General features: G+C 42.9%; 1 protein-coding gene across 2 annotated transcripts in view; it reads right to left on the bottom strand.

Annotated features, from left to right (window-relative positions):
* PTCHD4 (patched domain containing 4) overlaps positions 1-20,813 on the bottom strand; it is a 77,341-nt gene extending 56,528 nt beyond the window's left edge. The window contains exon 1 of one of the 2 annotated variants that reach the window (XM_030195582.1): positions 20,208-20,813. In XM_030195582.1, the coding sequence (XP_030051442.1) occupies positions 20,208-20,813 (606 nt within the window). The remainder of the gene's footprint in view (positions 1-20,207) is intronic. The other variant, XM_030195583.1, reaches the window with a different exon arrangement.
* Positions 20,814-21,069: the final 256 nt, after the last annotated feature.

Raw genomic sequence — 21,069 nt, 5'->3', positions numbered from 1 at the left:
AGTGGATCAAGAATAGCTTGAAATGAAAGAAAGTCAAGACTACGGCGGTGAACAGCACGTTCCAGTATCTTGGATAAGAAAGGCAGAAGGGAGATGTGTCAATAGTTGGGAGGAAAGGTAGGGTCCAATGAAGGTTTTTTGAGGAGTGGTGTAACTATGGCATGTTTGAAGGCAACAGTTGCAGTGGAAAGTGAAAGATTGAGGATATGACAGAATAACAGTAGGAGAGATAGTGCTAAGTAGATGGGTGGGAATAGGATCAGAGGAACAGGTAGTTAGTTTGGAGGAGGAAAGAACATGTGCAGTTTCCTGCAGAGATTTCAGAAGAGAAAGAAAAGGAGGCAGGGGTTGAAGGAGGGTTGAGAAAATGGACTAAGGGAAGGAGAGGCGGAGGTGATTTGATTGAGAATCCAAGGTTAATATTGTGACTCTTATCATGAAAGTACTCAGCCAAAGCCTGGGGAGAAAGTGAAGGGGGAGTTGGAGATGAAGGCACTTTGAGGAGAGTTCAGTGTGGCAAAGAGATGCCAAGGGTTTGAGCCAAGAGAGTTTGTCAACTGGATATAGTAGTCCTGTTTGGCAAGTGAAAGAGCAAACTGGAAGGAGGTCAGTAAGAATTTGAAATGTATGAAGTCAGTATGGGCATGGAAATTCAGCCAAAGGTATTCGGAAGATCAGGCACAGGATTGTAGGTAGTGGATTCTAGAGGTCAGCCAAGGCTGGGGTTTGGTACGCCTTATAGAAAAAGGAATGGAAGGAGTGAGAGTATCCAGAGCAGAGGAGAGAATAGTATTATAGGAAGAGACATCCTCATTGACGAATAACATAGTGGCTGACCATCTGTTATCCCATTTTTTTTATTACAACCCCTTCTTATTCTTTTATCCATCTATTTTACTCCTTACTTTTTTACTTTATAAAATTATCTTACCCTCATCCTTTATCATCTTTCTCATTCTTAACATCACAAACAGAGAGCAATTAAATGTGTTTAAGGACAAAAATGAAAAGCTCATCTAGTCCATGTTACATTAGATTTAGTGGATTATAATTTATGTTTTGTTGTATGGAAATGTTATCTTACTTTTGTACTGCTCTAAGGACCCCTTTTACTAAAATGCATTAAGCTCTTAATGCAAGTTAGTGCCCAGAAACATGCTACTGCTCAACCATGGTAAGAGGTTCTGTAGTAGTCTGTTTCTGTGCATTAAACCACACATTACTCATTTTTTCTGTCAGGTGGTTTGGCATGGGCAGAAAGTGAGCGTAGGAGCATTAGCCAGCTAGCATGTTACACTTGCCATTCACTAACTGGCTAACGCAGACTTAACACACTTACCACCTCTTAAACAGGAGGTGGTAAGTTGTCCAGTGTTAAATCTCAGCAGGTAGTGTGCTAATAGCAACATTAACCCATGACCTGCAATAAAAAAAATACTTGGAATACTCCTACTTACTAACGCAGCTTAATAAAAGGGCCCCATAGATTGTAAGCTCTCCAGAGAAACAGAACTGTTATGCATTAATTTTGTATCAGGACACCTAGATTAAGTAATCAGGAATGCATGTTGTGGTGCTATTTTATAAAGACACATGGAGATGCATTTTCGATATGACGTCTAAATCTGACTTTGGACATATTGCTGAAAACGTCTAAAAATCAAGTAGTGAAAATGACGATTTTCAAACCAGAAAAATGTCTCTCTTTTTTCTTTGAAAATTACCATTTCCTATATGTTGTGCTTAGTACGTCTATCTTTTTGGACCATCCCCGCCCCCCCCCCCCCCCCCAAAAAAAAATGTCCAAGTGAAAAACGCATAAAATCAAGTCACTGGGATGTAGGAGGAGCCAGATTTCCTAGTAGACTAGCCACACAGGCATCCCATCAGAGCAGTGAGGAATCCTAGGGGTCATACAATGTCCTAGATACACATCTCACCATTACCACTACAATAGCCCTTATGACTGCAGGTGTCACCTATATGTGGGTACAGTAGGTTTGGGTGACGCTTTCCACCACAAGTGTAATAGAGTGTATTATGGGCCTGGGTCACCTTCTGTACAGTGTACTGTACTGACCACTAGGCTATTCTAGGAACCTGCTTGTTGCTCTGTTAGGACTGGCCATAACATCAGAAGCTGTCATAGAGGCTGGTATGTACTGTTTCATTTACATCTTTGCAGGGTGGGAGGGGATCAGTGGAGTAAGGAGGTTTTCATTCCTTTATTCCTGAAGTGGTCATATGGTCATTTAGGGCACTTTTTTGTAGCTTATTCATTAATAAAACAGGTCTAGACCAAAACATCCAACTTACAGCCCTGGATATTTTTTGTTTTGTTCCATTATGACAGAAAAACATCCAAGTGTAAGGAATTCCCGGATCCCACTCTTAACACGCCCCTCACATGCCCCCTTGTGATTTGAATGCATTTCTGATGGACTTCAAAGAAAAACATCTAAAAATTGCTTTTGAAAATATCAATTTGGACGGTTTGTGAGAAAAACATCCAAGTACAGATTTATGCCAATTTTTGGATGTTTTTCTCTTTTAAAAATAAGCCCCATAAACACCTATATAACTTTATAATATCCTAGTCGAAATCCAGCAACAATAGCACCTACATTCAAGACATTATGCTTTCTCAAGAAAAGGTGTAAATGTTTGATTCTACTTAGATGGAGGGATGATCCCAAGCAGTAATACAGCAAGACTACTGCTAGGGTCATTGCCACCATTTTGCACCCAGGGCAGTGTCAGATTTGAGCAGAGGGGGACTGCTCCCATCTTGGTCCACTGGAATTCCAGGAAGACTGCCTGATAGGTCCCGGGGGGGGGGGGGGGGGAGGAGGATTGGAGTATAGAGAAGTTGCTTTTGGGGGCACCCTGGTTGAAGCTTAAGAAATGCATGTGATGCAGTGCTTGTATGGTAAGTGTCTACCCTGGACACTAAATGTAGGACAGATGCTGGCCAAACCTCCTGCACTTACCACACAGGCTTTGCACTTAACATAAATTAACTTTTGCAGTTACGGTGTGGGAAGTGCAAAGACTTACTGCAGTTTTGTCAAAGGTCTTAGGGGTCCCTCTACTAAGCCACGTAAGCATCTACGCATGCCCAACGCATGCCAAAATGGAGTTACTGCCCGAGTACCGCGTTGCTTTTGCGGTAATTTCATTTTTTGCGCGCGCTCAAAAAATAATTTTTATTTTCGGACTTGAGTATCAGACGCGCACCAAGCAGCATTTGACGAATGTAGGTCATTACCGCATGAGATATTACCGCTAGGTCAATGGCTGGCACTAAGGTCTCAGACCCAAAATGGACATGCGACAATTTTCATTTTGCTGCATGTCCATTTTTGGCAAAAATTTTAAAAAGGCATTTTTGCAGGTGCGCTGAAAAATGATTCTGTGCACACCCTACACTACCGCAGGCCATTTTTCAGTGCACCTTAGTAAAAGGACCCCTTAATCTTTCTGTACCAGCCAATGTTAACAGCAGTTGATTAAAATAAACTAAATTGAGGAACTCTTTCCCAGTCATAAAATCTAATTCTAAATTTATAAATCTCTATTTATTTTGTCTTATTAAAATTCACTCTTCCTGTAGTGCCTCCAAACAGATGTAAAGCAGAGAGATCAACAGGCTCATTTTCGAAAGAGATGGACGTCCATCCTTCGACATAAATCGTAAGATGGACGTCCTTCTCCCAGAGACGTCCAAATCGGTATAATCAAAACCCGATTTTGGATGACTCCAACTGCAGTCCATCGCAAGGATGTCCAAATTTCAAGGGGGTGTGTTGGAGGCATAGCGAAGGCGGGACGTGGGCGTGCCTAACATTTGGACGTCTTTGACCCATAATCGAGAAAAGCATGGACGTCCCTGACGAACACTTGGATGTTTTCACCTGGACGTGTTTTTTTCTCCGAATAAGCCACAAAAAGGTGCCCAAAATGACCAGATGACCACCGGAGGGAATCTGGGATGACCTCCCGTTACTCCCCCAGAGGTCACTAACACCCTCCCACCCTCAAAAAAATCTTTAAAAATATTTCATACCAGCCTCTATGCCAGCCTCAGATGTCATACTTAGATCCATGACAGCGCATGCAGGTCCCTGGAGCAATTTTAGTGGGTACTGCAGTGCACTTCAGACAGGCAGACCCAGGCCCATACCCCCCCTACCTGTTATGTTTGTGGAGGAAACAGTGAGCCCTCCAAAACCCACCACAAACCCACTGTACCCACATCTAGGTGCCCCCTTCACCCGTAAGGGCTATGGTAGTGGTGTACAGTTGTGGGTAGTGGGTTTGGGGGGGGGGTTGGGGGGCTCAGCACACAAGGTAAGGGAGCTATGTTGCTGGGAGTATTTTATGAAGTCCACTGCAGTCCCCCTAGGGTGCCCGGTTGGTGTCCTGGCATGTCAGGGGGACCAGTGCACTACAAATGCTGACTCCTCCCATGTCCAAATGGCTTGCATTTGGACATTTTTGACATGGGCGTCTTTGGTTTCAAAAATCACCGAAAGTCAAAGACGTCCATGTCTAGGGACGTCCAAATTTAAGGATGTCCTTGGATTTGGACGTCTCTGATGGTATTTTCGAAACAAAAGATGAATGTTCATCTTTTTTCGAAAATACGGTTTTCCCTGCCCTCAGATTTCAACATTTTGCAAAGACGTCCAAATCGCAACTTGGACATTTCTTTTGAAAATGCTCCTCCAAATGAACTAAGTATGGGCTTATGCATAAATGGAGGTTCTCGATATAGGACATTTATTTGACTAAAGCTTATTCAGAAGAAATGTTTCTTTCCTTACAGGGGCAGTGGTTATGTTTTGCAAATTAATATCCTGCTGACTGAGGAAGCTTTAGCAACTGCAGTACATATTTTTCTAAAAATGAATTCAGATGAGTTCTGAGGGATTTATCTTACTAATGAGCATTTGGTTATATTGAGATTCCAATTAGTACCCAGTGATTTGAAGATTTGTGCTAATCATGTTCTTGAAATTCCATTCATTCATAGACTTTACTTTGGGTCATCACAAACAAATAATTGCCCATGTTTGGGAAGGTGGAAAGAGTTTGAACTGTGTGTATATCTTTAAGAGTTTTTCAATCAAACAAATCTTGTACATATAGGTAAGATCAAATATGTGATCAAATATATGCATATGTCTCAATTGTATGTGTCTATCTCGACATATTTATAAAAGGTGTAGAACTATAGCTCTCCCTGCTATTAATATTATTTTGTTTTGGATTAGGATAGGCTTTTGTTTGTTTATTATATTTTTGTTATATAAATGTGCTTATATTTAGGATGCTTATACATATAGGATTAGATTGTATATATCACGCCTAAAAATTTAGTGCCAAAATGAAATTTGCCTAAGTTCATTCTATAAAGTACGCCTTAATCTAGGATCCTGGTGTATTGAAGATGAGTTGTATTCAGTGTTACTGATTTGTCATGCACGCCTTGAGACAGCCCATGGTAGCGAAACTCTGGTCACAGTTGGTGTGACTGACTTTTCCTGCACATTTGTTAGAAGTCTAAAGCTAAGTGGTCTTTTCACTTCTTTTCAGCCTTTTTTTTTTCTTTTTTTTTTTTTTTTTTGGATCCGTGAATACGATTTTGCTGTGAAGATTCTAGCAAGATTAAAATAGATATGGGTTTTTTTGTGCCGATGAAGAAAATTTGACCCATGTTATTTCTTCCATACTCTAAGACTATATATTGGGTGGAGGTTGGGGTGCAGAGGCTTTTTCCCTTTCTCATATTTTGCACGTCACTGGAATATAGTACTATATCAAGTATCTTGCAGTTTGTATAAGAGAGGCAGTGGCGTAGGAAGGAGGGCGGTGGGGCGGTCCGCCCCGGGTGCACGCTGCTGGGGGGGTGTCGGCTCCGCTGGTTCCCTGCTCTCTCTGCCCCGGAACAGGTTCAGTTAATAAAAAAGAAGATAAGAGAGTATCTAGTTCACAGAAACACAAAAACAAAACCCTCTCTTCAGTGCCGTAGCGAGGGCGGCTGACACCCGGGGCGGTTCGCCACTGCGCACCCCCCTCGGCATGTGCACCCCCCCCCCTGGAGTGCATTCTTACCACTAGAGTGGGAAAGGGGGCGGGTGGGAGGGCCGATCCACCCCGAGTGCACGTCGCTGGGAGTTGCTTCAGCTCCACTGGTTCCCTGCTTTTTTCCATTATCGGGCGAAGCCGGCCATCTCGTAACCACGCCCCCGTCCCGCCCCGCCCCCATCCCGCCTTCTGTACCCTACCTTGAAGTTTGGACCTGCTCCACGACGGAAAGCAGTTGGCGCCGGCCAAAATTAGCTTTCGATTATACCAATTTGGCCGGGTTCAGGAGATCACCAGCCATCTCCCGATTTGTGTCGGAAGATAGCCGGCGATCTCTTTTGAAAATAAGCTGGTTAGTGTTGCTAATGGTCTGATAATGACCAATTAACAACACTAATAGGCCTTAATAGAAATTTATGTGCGTGTTTTGCCAGGCATATTCTGCAAAGCGGTGCACGTACATTCCAATGCGCACAGTCCGAATACCCATGCGTGCAGGCAAAATGGGGCATAGTCATGGGCGGACTGTGGGTGTGCCGGGCCTATCAATCACATCTATGCACTTTGTTACAGAATGTGTACCAGCACACATAGATGTAGGCTCAGGCATTTACACAAGGTTTTCACTGGCATAAATGGACGTGCCTAGATTTAGGCACATCTGCCCAGACAAGGGATATTCTGTATATCGTGCCTGAATTTAGGCGCGTCAGAATATGCCTAGGTGTCTCTATCAGATGTGCCTAGATTCTAAGTGCCATATATAGAATCTGGACCATAATGTGTACAGCACTTCATATATCTAGTAGCACTATAGAAATGATTAGTAGTAGTATACTTTGAGTTTTTGCAAAGTATATTTTAAAACTGTATCTCCACCCATTCCTCTTCCCAGGAACACCTAATTATAGCACATATAAGATGATGCCTAGGATTGCTGCTTGCACATATTTCATGTACACTATTTCATGTAGAGAATACTTGGAAAGTCTTTATAAAAATATCTTCTGTATGTTTTTCTGAATGCCTCCACATCACTTCTTTTACTGCTTTTAGCAATTCTTTGGCTTTAATTTTCACATTCTTGAAACATTATTAATCTTTTGAAATTCTCATTATACAAAACTCTTGTTTTCCCTCCAGTGACTTCAGGACCAAAGTACTAAAATGTGCTAATATGTTTATAAGCATATGCATTCTGGTTTACAGGCATTACCACTGCTTTGAGCATACATAAATTAGCTTGCAAGAGTTTGAATACAAAAGCTATGCTAATGAAGTAATGAGATGCAGTGCAGCTCAGTACCCATTATCACAGTGACAAAGTATGGGCACAAACTGCTTCACAGATGCATTAATGCAAAAAATTTAACTACACCTTTGGGTGGGATAGATAAATTTTTGTGAAAGCATCTGTAGGTAAAATATTTGCATCCTTTACCATCTGCCTCATTTGAATGTCAGTAACACAGTGTGTAGCCACATTAAAGTCTGATGGTTAGTGCACTTTAATACGCTGATCCCATAAATGGGTAGGATTGCCCGGTGATATTAAGTACAGTGAGATTATGCTATACTTTGGCCCAATATTCGAAAGATTTATACTCCCAAATCGGCCTCTTTCAAAATTTATTAGGACTGATTGCTTAAATATATACTCAAAATTTCACTGAACTCCAATATGAAGCATAAAAAGTGGGTGGCGACAGGGACGGATTTAGGGCGAGTTAAAAGGAACTTAGTATTGATTTTCAGCACTAGGGCTCATAAATTAGGCTTCTACATCTAGGCTAATAAATGGCAGGCCTAAATTTATAAGCATAAGTTCATAAGTTAAGATGAAGCTTCAGCTGATCATTTAAAGACATTTTAGCAAGGATGTGCAGAGCAGAATTCATATGTTCAAGTCAGGACATGGCGATTTTCCATTCTATATTACTAGGGGCTCTGTAAATCATGGGGAGGGGCATAATCAAACGGGGGCACCCATCTCTAAGGATGTCCTGGCAAAGGGGCGGGGAAACCCGTATTATTGAAACAAGATGGGCGTCCATCTTTCGTTCCGATAATACGGTCGGGGACGCCCAAATCTCAATTTAGGTCGACCTTAGAGATGGTCGAACTAAATGTTGAGATGGTCGACCCCGGTTTTCGGCCATAATGGAAATTGAGGACGCCCATCTCAAAAACGACCAAATCCAAGGCATTTGGTTGTGGGAGGAGCCAGCATCCGTAGTGCACTGGTCCCCCTCACATGCCAGGACACCAACCGGGCACCCTAGGGGGCACTGCAGTGGACTTCACAAATTGCTCCCAGGTGCATAGTGTCTTGTCTGAAGAGAAGGTGAGCCCTTAGGTCCCGCAAGGCCCCGAAGGACCTCAGAGGATAGCCGTGCAACCCCAAGTCTTCACCCGTGGCGACCACCGTTCGCCGAGGGTTGAGCCCCCAGCTGCAGCCGGCCAACGGGACTTCTGGAACCGCGGGGTTGACGAACTGACCCAATACTGGAGCCAGGAGGGCAGGAGGAAAACAAAGGAGTCCAAAACAGGCAACAGGTCAGGGCAGGCAGCTCACAGCGTAGTCGAAACAGGCAATAGGTCAGGGCAGGCAGCTCACAGCATAGTCGAAACAGGCAATAGGTCAAGGCAGGCAGCTAGCAGAGAAGTCCAAAAACAACGCAAAGGTCAAAACCAGGAGAGCAAGGAAAACGAACTGAAAACTGGAACACATGGAGACTGGCCTCGGGAAACAGAACCTGAAGCAATGTCCTATCTCAGGCCTGCTCCTTAAATACTGTCTGCATTCAACCACCCAGCCCCAGCCGACATGGCCGGCCAATCAGAACCCAGTTACTGACAGAATCCTTCTGATTGGCTCTGTCCGACCTCCCAGGCGGGACTACAGCACCGGCCTCCCAATCTAACTCCTCTGAGGCGGAGCTTCGGGTTCTCGCGCCCGAAAGTGAAGGAGACGCTGGCCATCGCGTCTTGGCGCCATTCTCCCCACTGGCGCGAGTACGGACCCCATAGCCGGCAATCGAGAGCCCGGCAGCCGTGATCGCCGGCCCACGGCCTCGGCCCCGGACTGGGCGGCTATTGCCGCGGGCTCAAGGCCGGCCCTCGCCGCGATGGACACCGGCTCCTGCTTCCAGCGGAGGAGCAGCCGGAGGGAGCGACGGATGTGACACATAGCTCCCTTACCTTTGGTGCTGAGCCCCCCAACCCCCCCCCCAAATTCCACTCCCCACAACTGTACATCACTACCATAGCCCTAAGGGGTGAAGGGGGGCACCTACATGTGTGTACAGTGGGTTTCAGGTGGGTTTTGAAGGGCTCACATTTACCACCACGAGTGTAACAGGTGGGGGGGGGGGGATGGGCCTGGGTCCGCCTGCCTGAAGTGCACTGCACCCACTAAAACTGCTCCAGGGACCTGCATACTGCTGTCAGGGAGCTGGGTATGACATTTTTTGAGGCTTACCATCACCAGCTAGATTTGCTTCAGATATTCATTGCTAATTTTATGTGGCCTGGCTGCCAGAGCTTATGTGGGATCCGGACAATATTCAGCTGGGGCCCACATAAGACGGAGTTTGACTGTTCTATGTTTCTTAGATAGTTCTTTCCAGTAATGAGTGCTTAGGAATAAAGAAATATATTTTCATTTACGATTAATTTTGCCTTATGCATTGTATGAGGTTTATTATGAGTGTATTTTTGAAAACCACGTAGGTTTTAGGTGGTGTACAGATTTTTAAAATAAATAACTATTTTGTACCTAAAAAGCCCCCCCCCCCCCCCCCCAAATACCCCTCCTGGCCTCCAAAACTACCTTCTTCTCCTCCTCCTTCCCTTGGTAATCAAAGCTCCTCCCCTCCCCCCGGAATGAGCCCCCCACCCTCAACCTCCTCAGTCCTATATCTATCCTTGGTGGTCCTAGTGTGGTTGTCGGGGGCAGGAGCAAAGCCTCCTCACTCCTGCCCCTTGAGGCTGCCTGTGTGAAATGGCTGCCATGACCTTTTGCTGGCCTAAATTCTCCTGCTTAGCTATATGGGTGCTGGCTCTGAATATTGCTGGCATTCACATAACCCCAGCTCTTCCCCAACCCTGACCTGCCCACTTTTTTGTTGGCTGGTCTGTGGGTATATTCAGCAGTACAGTGCCACTGAACATCGCCACTTATGTGGTGGTAAGAGATTTAAGCGGGCAGGAGAGGCTCCTACCCACTTTAATTACTTTTGAATATCAGCCAGACTAATTAATTATTATATATAAAAGCAAGCAGCGTGACAATTTCACATCTACTCTTATATGTTTTATAATGTATGAACAGCATTCATTATTTGATGCCCTAGCCAGCTGCCTTTGTTGGCTAGGACTAAACCAGTGCTTCCCAATCCAGTCTTAGCCAGTCAGGTTTTCAGGATACCCATAAAGAATATGCATGAGACAGATTTGCATACAATGGATGTAGTGTGTGGGTATCCTGTAAAGCTGAATGGCCAGGTATGCCCTGATGACTGAGTTGAGAACCCATGGCATAAACCCAGGTCTGCTACTAGGATCACAATATTAGCATTTTTCAAATGATTAATGGATCGCTTGGTGGCAGTGTCTGTAAATGGTTTAGTTTTGCTCATTCCATGACAGAAATGAACCTCACTTCTAAACCAAGGTATGTGGAGTATGATCTCAGTTTCTCTATATTTGGTGATAGTGTTGGGTGAGGGACAGGGCCAGTTATTTGCAGTTGTTACAGAGAATTAAGGGCACTTTATGGTTTTCTTTGAGTAGGGTGATGTGCTTTGGGATCATCCGAAGATTTGTGGCAGCATAAAATATTGCGATTTAAAAGATCACCTTGAATAAAAGCATATTTACTATTTGAATCTTATTGGAATATAAAATAAACCTTTGTCTTTAATGAGGCACAAACAAAGCTGTGAAAATTCTCCACATATATTCTAGATTAATAACCCAAATCGATTAATGCACCTGTTTCTTAAATTGCATTACCATGAAATTATACTCTGCCTCTTCTATGAATGGATTTCTCTACTACCTTCTAGTTCAAGGGTGGGTAACTGATGCATGCCACTGAATTTTATGTAGCCTGTGAGATCATGGGAAGTATACAGAGAAAATAGCCTGCACAAACATCATGAACTAGAGTGTTGTTGAAGGATACAACAGGACAAGACTTGTTTGACTTGTCAGCAACTGTTTAGAAACATAGAAGTATATGGTAACATATCATTCTGGTAATAGTTTATGTTCATTTAGTCATAGTAGCATAGTAACATAACATAGTACTATAGTAAATGATAGCAGACAAAGACCTGCACGGTCCATCCAGTTTGCCCAATACGATAAATTCATAGCATAAGATATGATGTGATACATATGCATACTTGATCTTGGTTTGTCCTTGCCATTTTCAGGGCACAGACTGTAGAAGCCTGCCTGATACAGGCCTTGTTCAACAACTACTGAGGCTGGCAACGAAGCCCCACTCCAGCCCATCCAAATCTGTCCAGCCATGATCAGGGCACAAACCATAGAAGTTTGCCTGGCACTGGCTATGCTTCCCAATTACTAGAATTAAAGTTGTCACATTGAGTTTTGTTAACAATGAATTATATGGTACGTTTGTTTTCTATGTGCAGTTCACTAGGAATATCCAGTCAGATATTAATGAGATAGCTAGCAGTAAATTCTTGTGCAGTGTGATTTTCAGTGGTAAATAAGAGTTGAACATTATTACATTGATTTTAAAAAGTGTTACTCCTAGAGTTTGAAGTGAAAGTGCAAGAGGGGCTAGAAAAATGTTAAAGAGAATAGGTACAATACAGAACCCTGAGGAACACCACATGTGACACAGGGAAAAGAGTAGAACTGCTGTCCCTATCCTGGAGGCCTTTGGTGCTATTTTGTACTTTGGACTTCCTCTCTCTTTGCTGAACACATATGTCAGACAATAAGGGGCTCATTTTCAAAGCACTTAGGCTTACAAAATTCCATAGGTTCCTTATACAATGCTTTGAAAATACGCCTCTAAGTATGAGAAGAGGTAGAGGGCCAGCATACATGAAAGGATCTAATATCTAGATATGAGTGAAACCATTTCAGCAGTGTCTCACCGATACCTAAACTTGCTAAACGGTGCAGATTAGAATGATCAACCAGATCAAATGCTTCACTAAGGTCAAGAGAAGCCATCATGCATACAATATACAAACTCCAAGACAATTAGCAGAGAACGTTCTGTAGAAAGGTGTTTGTGGAATCCTCCTGTTTGATATGGGTGCTATCTAAAAATGGTACTAATCTGTTGAAACACTACCTGTTCAGTAAGTTTAGATATAAAGGCAAGCTGGGAAACAGGATGATAATTTGAGGGATTGACAAGGTTGGCAGAGGGATTTTTTAGATGTTGATGTACAGTGGCTAGTTTACAATGTGTAGAAAAGATATCTTGACCAAATTTCAGAAGTAGTGCTCATGAGCTAGCTAAACTAAAAGTACACAAAGAGATGGAGCTGGAAAGGATACATCTGAGGGTAGTGATGAAACTTAGGGTTCTGGTGGCTCTGTTGTCTGAGAAGAAAGAAGAAGTAGAGAGTGTGACACAAGCTTTAGCACAGGGAGTGTCTGTCACAATTCCTTTATTGCACCAGAGACCTGACACAGGGCCGTGTTTTTGGCGGTAAGAACCGCCTGCCTCACGGGTCAAAAATACAATATCTGTTGTTGAATGAATTAGAAATCAATGGTGCCCAAAAACAAATGTGTTGAATTCACAGATTCCAAAGGCGTGCAAAAAGCACCTTGGTGCCAAAATCACCACTGTAGTGAACCCTTTCTTTTGTGATTGCTACAGTGGCGATTTTGGTGCCAAGGTTTTTTTTTTTGCACACCTTTGGGATCTGTGTATTCAACACATTTCCTTTTGGGCACCATTGATTTCTAATTCATTCAACAACAGATATTGTATTTTTGACCCCTGAGGTAGGTGGTTCTTACCGCCAAAACATGGCCTTGTGTCAGGTCTCAGGTGCAATAAAGGAATTGTGACAGACACTCCCTATGTTGAAGCTTGTGTCATATTCTACTTTTGTATTCTGGCTCTGCTGTCTGACCTTTTCAAAGCTTCTTTAGAGTCTAGAATGGTCCTAGAGGACTAGATAAAAGCAGATGTGATCCCACTCCACAAAAGTGGAAGTAAGGAGGAGGTTGGGCACCATAGGCCAGTTAGTCTTAATTCTGTGGTGAGTAAATTAATGGAAATACTTCTAAAACAGAGGATAGAGAGGTTTCTGGAATCCAACGGCTTGCAGGAACTCAAGCAGCATGGTTTTACTAGCAGAAGGTCTTGTCAGATTAATCTGATACATTTCTTTGACTGGGTGACCAAACAGTTGGACTTACAGGGATCACTAGATGTGGTTCACTTATATTTCAGGAAAGCCTTTGACACTGTTCCAGCATAGGCAACAGATCAATAAACTGAGTGCTTTTGGTCTGGGCCATAATGTGACTAACTGGGTTAGAAACTGGTTAAGTGGAAAGAGATAGAGGGTGGTGGTAAATGGAGCTCACTTTGAGGGAAAAGGATGTTATTAGTGGTGTACCACAGAGATCAGTCCTTGGCCCGGCTCTTTTTAATATCTTTATGAGTGATATCATGAAAGAGCTGTCTGCTAAGATTCACTTCTTTGTGGATGACTAAAAAAAAACCCTGTAATAGGGCAGACACCCCTGATGGTGTGTATAGCATATGGGAGGATCTAGCAAAGCTTGATGAATGGTCCATAATTTGGCAACTAAAATGTAATGCTAAAAAATGCAAGGTCATGCACTTGGGCTACAGAAACCTGAGGGAGCAATACTCTTTAGGGAGGGGGAAGTACTTTTGTGCTAAAAAAAAAAAAAAGAGTAGGTTTTGGGAGTGATCACTTCTAATGATCACAGCTCTCCAGCACAATGTAAGCCACATTGAGCCTAACAATAGGTGGGAAAATGTGGGATACAAATGTAACAAACAAACAAACAAATAAATAATGATCTTATGATGGCCAAACAGGTTAAAAAAATGGCTAAGGCCAAACCCAGAAGGATGCATAGGAAGAGGAATGGCCAGCAGAAAAAAAGGGGGTGATAGTGCCTCTACATAAATCTCTGGTAAGGCCCCATTTAGAATAGTGTGTACAATTCTGGAGACCAAACCTTCAAAAAGATATAAACAGGATGGAGTTGGCCCACAGGGTGGCTACTAAAATGGTCACTGATATCTGTCATAAAGCATATAGGCGAAGAGAAACCACAAAAAGTGGAAGAACACTCAATCCCTATGTAAGAGCAGTTCAGCGAGAAAGGGAGTAGGGTAGGCTGGCTTTCAAAAAACCAAGGAAGAAGTATATACGATTATCGGTCTTTATTAAGGAACATCAACTGACTCGACACAGCTGCTGTGTTTCGGCGCCTACGCACCTGCCTCAGGAGTCTACAAAACATGTAAAAACTAAAATGAACATATGATATTAAGAGAAACATAAAAGAATATATAAATATATATAATACATATAAATACAACAATAAAACATGATATGTTGTAATACTCTTATTGTACAAAGGATAAATCAAAGAGTTTAAAAGCAGAAAGTAAAATGAGTAGATTTATATACACAAAATAATCCTATTAGCAAATATAACAATCTTTGTATAAATAAAACAATAAAATTACATCGACAAATCAAAAGGATAAACTGTAATCACACACATTAAAAATGTGTACTCTAGACACTGACCTTGTGATGTTTCTAAGGTCTGAATATAAAGCAAAGGCAGTACTTTCTTAGTTCTAGTATAAAAGACAAGAATTCAAAGCAAAAGTCACAGTCCTATAGAAGGAAAAAAGGAACGTTATCCTTTTGACCAAACAGCAAGAAAACACAACAAGAGAAAAGGTGGAGAGTGATGAAGGTTCAAGAGTGTAACGTTCTACTTTAAAAAATCCAAGATCATGTTAAGAAGCCAGGTATTATCTGCAAAGTATGGAATGATGAAAAGATGAAAACGTATATCTCAAAAAGTGGAAGCATTCTGTCTGAGCATATGGTTTTACAAAAAACTCTAAAAATACTATAGGGATACATGGGTTAAAAGGGAAAAAGAGAAAGCAGCTAAATATAAAAGCACATTGACAGGAAAAACCACCCAACTCGAAACAGTGCCTATATGAGGCTCCATGTTGGAAGGGCAATAACCATTAGATATGATTTCAAGGGAAATAAATAGTCAAGAAAGTGACCCGATTCTGCCAAGAAATCCGAGTGTACAAAGTGAGGTGTAAAAAAAATGTAACCCCTAAAAGGAGATGCAATTATAGGGGATTCATTAAGATGCTGTTTATTTTACATCTCTAAAATATATACGAGAGAACCAGCATATCAAAAAATGAACATGCCATCAGAATTTTTAAAAGACAAACTGAATATGCATCTCCCTAGAGTGTGTGAGGCACACTGATATAAATGCTTGAAAGGCTAAAATGCTATTATTGAATTAGAGACTTCAGCCAGATGTTTAAATGGCATTTCAGAACGGAGACCATTCACATATAGGGATGCTTCCTACATCTACATGTCAGAAGGGTGTTGGTAGGGCAGGGAAAGGGAGTATCCTGGCATTCCCATTTCACATTGAAATGATACTCATTTCTATTTACACCTGCCCTGTGGCATGTGTAAGTGTCTTCTGTAAGGAGCAGATGTAAATACTGATGTTAGATCCCCCTGAGCACCCCCTCTGATATCCACCCTTCCCACAGACAATTCACTGCAGCACCAATCCCCCCTCCGCATGGTTAACAGTCCCCCAGATGACAGAACCCCCCAACAGGAGACTTGCCCATGGCTTTTTCCCTTCTTGCAGCAGCAATCCCCTCCCATACCCGATCCCCCATGTGGTGGGCAACACCCAACATGTGGTACCCCAAAGGCAAAAAAAGACCACCATCCTCTGCAGCCTCCACCCCAACCCACTCACCAGGTTTACATGGGGTCCAGCAGGGTGGGAGAATTCTCTCCCAGCTCTATGATGCTGTTCCTCAAAATGGCTACGAAGACCTCTAGCAGTAATATTGCGGAATTACCATTAAGGGTTAGCTTTTCATATATGTGCAAAATGTCCATATATGGAAGCCTGAAACCCCCTAGTGGTAATACTGCAATATCACTGCTAGAGATCGTCACAGTCACCAGCATCATCAAGGCAGGAGCCAGTGGGCTTCAGACCCACCCCACTAGATTCCAGAGATCTAGTAAGTCTGGGGAGTGAGTTGGTGGGTGGAGAGTGGGGGGGAAATGCAGGGCAGGGGAGACTCCTGGAGGGGGAAAGATTCCATGTGGTGGGTACTTGCTTATCATATGGGGAATTGGGGGAGTTTGCATTTAGAAGGGAATCCTACAGGAGAGAATCTTCTGGTGGAGAGAATCTTCTGGTGGAGGGTATCCTGATGGTGGTGATTGGGGTGGGGGTGGGGTTGCTGCTGCAAAGGAGTTGCAATGGTGGGGGAGATTGCTGCTACAGGAGGAACTGCATGTGAGAGGTATTTTGGTGCTTGGGGGGATGATTCCACACTGGAATAATGTTGTAGGCATGGTTAACCAGGGCAGGGGAAGGATGCCATGGAGGCCAGTTTCCAGAGGGTGCTATAATTTTACAAAGTTGGTCCCATACCTAGTTGGGAGGGGAGGGGATCTATGTTTATTTTCCCATTATGCAGCTTTGTTAAATCGCTGCTTCCCCCTGTATGTGGAGGGACTTTGATATATGGTCCTGCGCCTAGTTTACAGGAAGCGCTATGTTTGACAGATCCTCATGTAATATAGGATTCTCACATCTTAACTTGGGCATGTGAACTCCCCTCTTCACGGTGCTAGTATCCTAGACATTCATGCTTGTAAGGGGCATGTAAATGCAGGCACCTAGATTTTAGAACTGCCCTTCATGGACTGAATGCTATAAATGGTGCCTAAAAAAGTGACACTGAAAAAAAATAGTGCTGCGTGCTATTCTATAAATGAAACCTATTAAAGTTAGGTGCCATTTATAGAATAGCGTTTAGCACCACGAACCACAGCTACATTTAGGCATGACCATTTATGCCAATGAAACTTTGGTGTACTGTAAATCCCCAATTCCCCAAGCTCCTAAATTAGGTGCAGATCCCCTTTCTTCTATAAAAATGTGTATAAATGAAAGGAACACCTGTGATCTGTCCATGGCCCGTCCATGGCTGTGCTTCCTTTTTGGACCCATGTGTAAAACTTATGCATGGATCCTGCACCTAAATGCATGTGCTTAAATCTGAATTAATTACAATTAGTACCAATAATTGCTTGTCACGATCTCAATTATCAGCACTAATTGGCTAGTTATTCAATAAATTACGTATATAATTCGGGCAATGTCCAAATTTCTGCACACAGGTTTTTAGCATATTTTAGAGAATTCGGGGGGGGGGGGGCTGTCATGGCTTTTACATGTGAAAATAGCAGTTTTCTAAAATCGCAGGAGTCAATATTCGAAGTGATTTAACCTGCGAGTGCTTAAAGCAAAACCAGCTATTTTGTGGGCATTCCGGGAGTGAAGTCGGCACTTGGCCGGTTAAGTGTCGATGTTCAGCATTTAATCAGCCAAGGTCACTGCATAAAAAGGACATAATACTGATGACCAGTGCCACAGGCTGAATATTGACCCCAGTTTATGTGTGTTGGCCATTTAGGGAAATGGGACTTGATATACCACCTTTCTGAGGTTTTTGCAACTACATTCAAAGCGGTTTACATATTTTCAGGTACTTATTTTGTACCAGGGGCAATGGGGGGGGGGGGGGTTAAGTGACTTGCCCAGAGTCACAAGGAGCTGCAGTGGGAATTGAACTCAGTTCCCCAGGATCAAAGTCCACTGCACTAACCACTAGACTACTTCTCCACTAGCAACTTTCCATGTAGAAGCCTGCCCTTGCAAATCAGCAATGTGGCCACGCAGGCTTCTGTTTCTGTGAGTCTGACGTCCTGCACGTACGTGCAGGACGTCAGACTCACAGAAACAGAAGCCTGCGCGGCCGCATTGCTGATCTGCAAGGGCAGGCTTCTACATGGAATGTTGCTAGTGGAATAGCAACATTCCATGTAGAAACTCAAATAGTAGTAACAGAATCTCAATAGTAGCAACATTCCATCCATCTAGAATCTTCAATAGTAGCAACATTCCATGTAGAATCTACAAATAGTTTCAACATTCCATGTAGAATCTCAAATAGGGAAAGGGAACTGGGACTTGACATACCACCTTTCTGAGGATTTTATAACTACAGTCAAAGCGGTTTACATATATTCAGGAACTTATTTTGTACCAGGGGCAATGGAAGGTTAAGTGATGCCCAGAATCAAAGTCCACTGCACTAACCACTAGGCTACTCCTCCTCTGCATGTGTAAATTCCACTCTACATGAATTAAAAAAAAAAAAAAAACACTCTAGCCTTTGAAAATGTCCTCCTTATTCCAAGTGCTGCAAATGAGTTAGGGCTTAATAAATCATTGTATACAGCATAGCAGTTCTCTGTCTCATTGTTACAACCGGAGATGCGTCAACTGATCGAATGCCACAGCTTTAGTATCAGTCAATCGCAGATACTTTGATCACATCTTTGGGTCTAATATCTCAAGTGTCTTCTCCCATTCTGTGTTTCCCAGTGCAATCCTCACTGAGGCTTGACCTTTGGCTATCATAGGTTTTCGCTAAAAAAAAAAACGGTTAAAAGCATCAGTCAGAGCAATACCCTTCTGATCCGCTTTGCTCATAATCATTACTATCTACTGTAACCTTTTATCCTTGAAAAAAAAACTATGTAAAAAAAGGAGGCTATTTATGTCAGGTGATTTTTTTTTTACAGTTTTTTTAATGATAGGTCTTTGGACATACAGTACATTGTTGGTCCATTATTTCTGGTAGGAGAATTTCGTGCCAAGTAAACTTACCATCAGCTGCAAGCAGAGTCAAGAGATGCAGTAACGGCTGTACTTTCTTCATGGCACTTTCTCCATCTTTTCTTGATCGTCATCTTGTGCCACATTAATAGGATTTCTTTGTGCCCCCTTCAGAAACTTACATTTGTATGTTTCCATTATGCAGAGCATTATCGCACTTAGAAACCAGACATTGCAGCTTTTGCTGCCTCCGGCCATTCTGCGTAATGGTTCTGTTCCTAAATCTGGAGAAACCCTTCTCGGGGGCTGGCTTCTTTCCAAGGGACTGACAAACAGCATGGGTTGGGAGGGGGGGAAAAGAGGAAGGAGGAGCTTTGGCTTTTTCATAGAGTAGGACATTGTGACTGTCAGGAATATTGAAATGACCAGAGGGAAAGAGACAGAGAGAGGAAGGGAGGGAAGAGAGGTTTCTTAAAGGATTATCATTCCACAGTGGAAAAGCACTGTTAAACAAAGGTATTCCCACTCAAATGATAAACGTGCTTCAAGCTACATGCTCAGCTTTAATAAAGGAAGAATGCCAAGTCTTTCTTTGGTATTATTCAGTACAGTCGAGCAGCTCCTCAGCCAGTAAGAGAGCTAATTACAGGAATAATCTGAGATACGTTCAGTCTCTTTACTCCCCCCCCCCCCCCCTAATTGCATGTAAACTGGGATTTCTACTACAGCAATTCACTCCCAGATCCCAGCAAGAAAACCCACAGGCTAAAAGGTAAGCTAAGCAATTATCAGCACCCTGCAAAGTAGCAAGTACGAGAGCAATGCCTGATATTGCTCCAGCCTGAATAATAAAAATAGTTACGGGAAGCTATACTTTTTATTGAACAAAACACTGAAAGAAAATTCAGGAATACAGAGTTCTAGCCAGCCACCATTCCATCATCTCGTTTCCCTTCGAAGTCATTGTATCATTCGTTTTAATAATTCATTTCCGTACTATGAAACAACAAAAATGTATCAGCTAATGCTTTAGACGAAGCAAGCTGCAGTTTACTTTGCTGGCTAGAGAAGAAATGAAGTGCTGTCTCTTTAATTGGCAAAAGCATGCAATAAGAGCATACCTTTAATTTAGTGTTGGGATACCTCACTTGCACCCTGGCTCTTGTCTTATTGTTGGAGAGGGCAGCCTGCCTGAGATCCTCTAGCACTGAAATAATATCATCCAGCACGCATTTCTTATCCTGATTTCTCAACACACAGAGATGAGAAAAAGTATAATTATAGCCCTTGTAGTTCACCTTCATTTCCAGCACAGCTCGGTGGATCTGTAGGATCTGATCAGCCTGATGCAAAATATTTCCTCCAGGCTTGGATAAAAGGATCACCCTGCCATACCTCCCAGGGGTGTGCAAGTCTGAATAGAGCTGGGCTTTGGACTGATCGAGAGAAAAAAGGCTGTTGGCAAGATTCCTCTCGATTTTAGCCAAGCTGTGACTCGGGGCTATCAAGATTTCCAGATCAGTTTCGAGTTTGACGTGACTTAGCACACTGAATCCGAAGACGATAGTTAGGATGGCGGGGACAGTGAGAAAAAACACCGGGTGCCTGCTTACAAATAATCCCAGTTTGTAGAAAAATGACCTGAGCCCACCGTGAATCACCTGCCGCAGCATCCTCCACCAAATCCAGCCTGCAGTTCCCAGTCCGGATCCTCTTAGGAAGCACATGTGACATGTGGAGCCTCTTGTCCCTTCTGTCAATTCCTTTTGCACTCTCGTACTCCGTTAAAGCACTGCAGCAAGTTGCAGTAAGACAGTAAAATATTGATCAACGGGGGTTTGTGTTGTAAAGCCAGGACAGCCCCTTCTCGCCCCACCGTTGATCAGGCATTGTATTTTACATTATGGGGTTTTTCTTTTGCTGCAGTATCCGCTATCCATTTGATGTGTGCATGCGAAGCTGTGCAAGGGATATTCTATCGGT

The sequence above is a fragment of the Microcaecilia unicolor genome, chromosome 3, assembly GCF_901765095.1.
Source record: "Microcaecilia unicolor chromosome 3, aMicUni1.1, whole genome shotgun sequence".
NCBI lineage: Eukaryota > Metazoa > Chordata > Amphibia > Gymnophiona > Siphonopidae > Microcaecilia > Microcaecilia unicolor.
The sequence above is the reverse complement of the archived record's forward strand: the minus strand, read 5'-3'. Positions and strand labels throughout refer to the sequence as shown.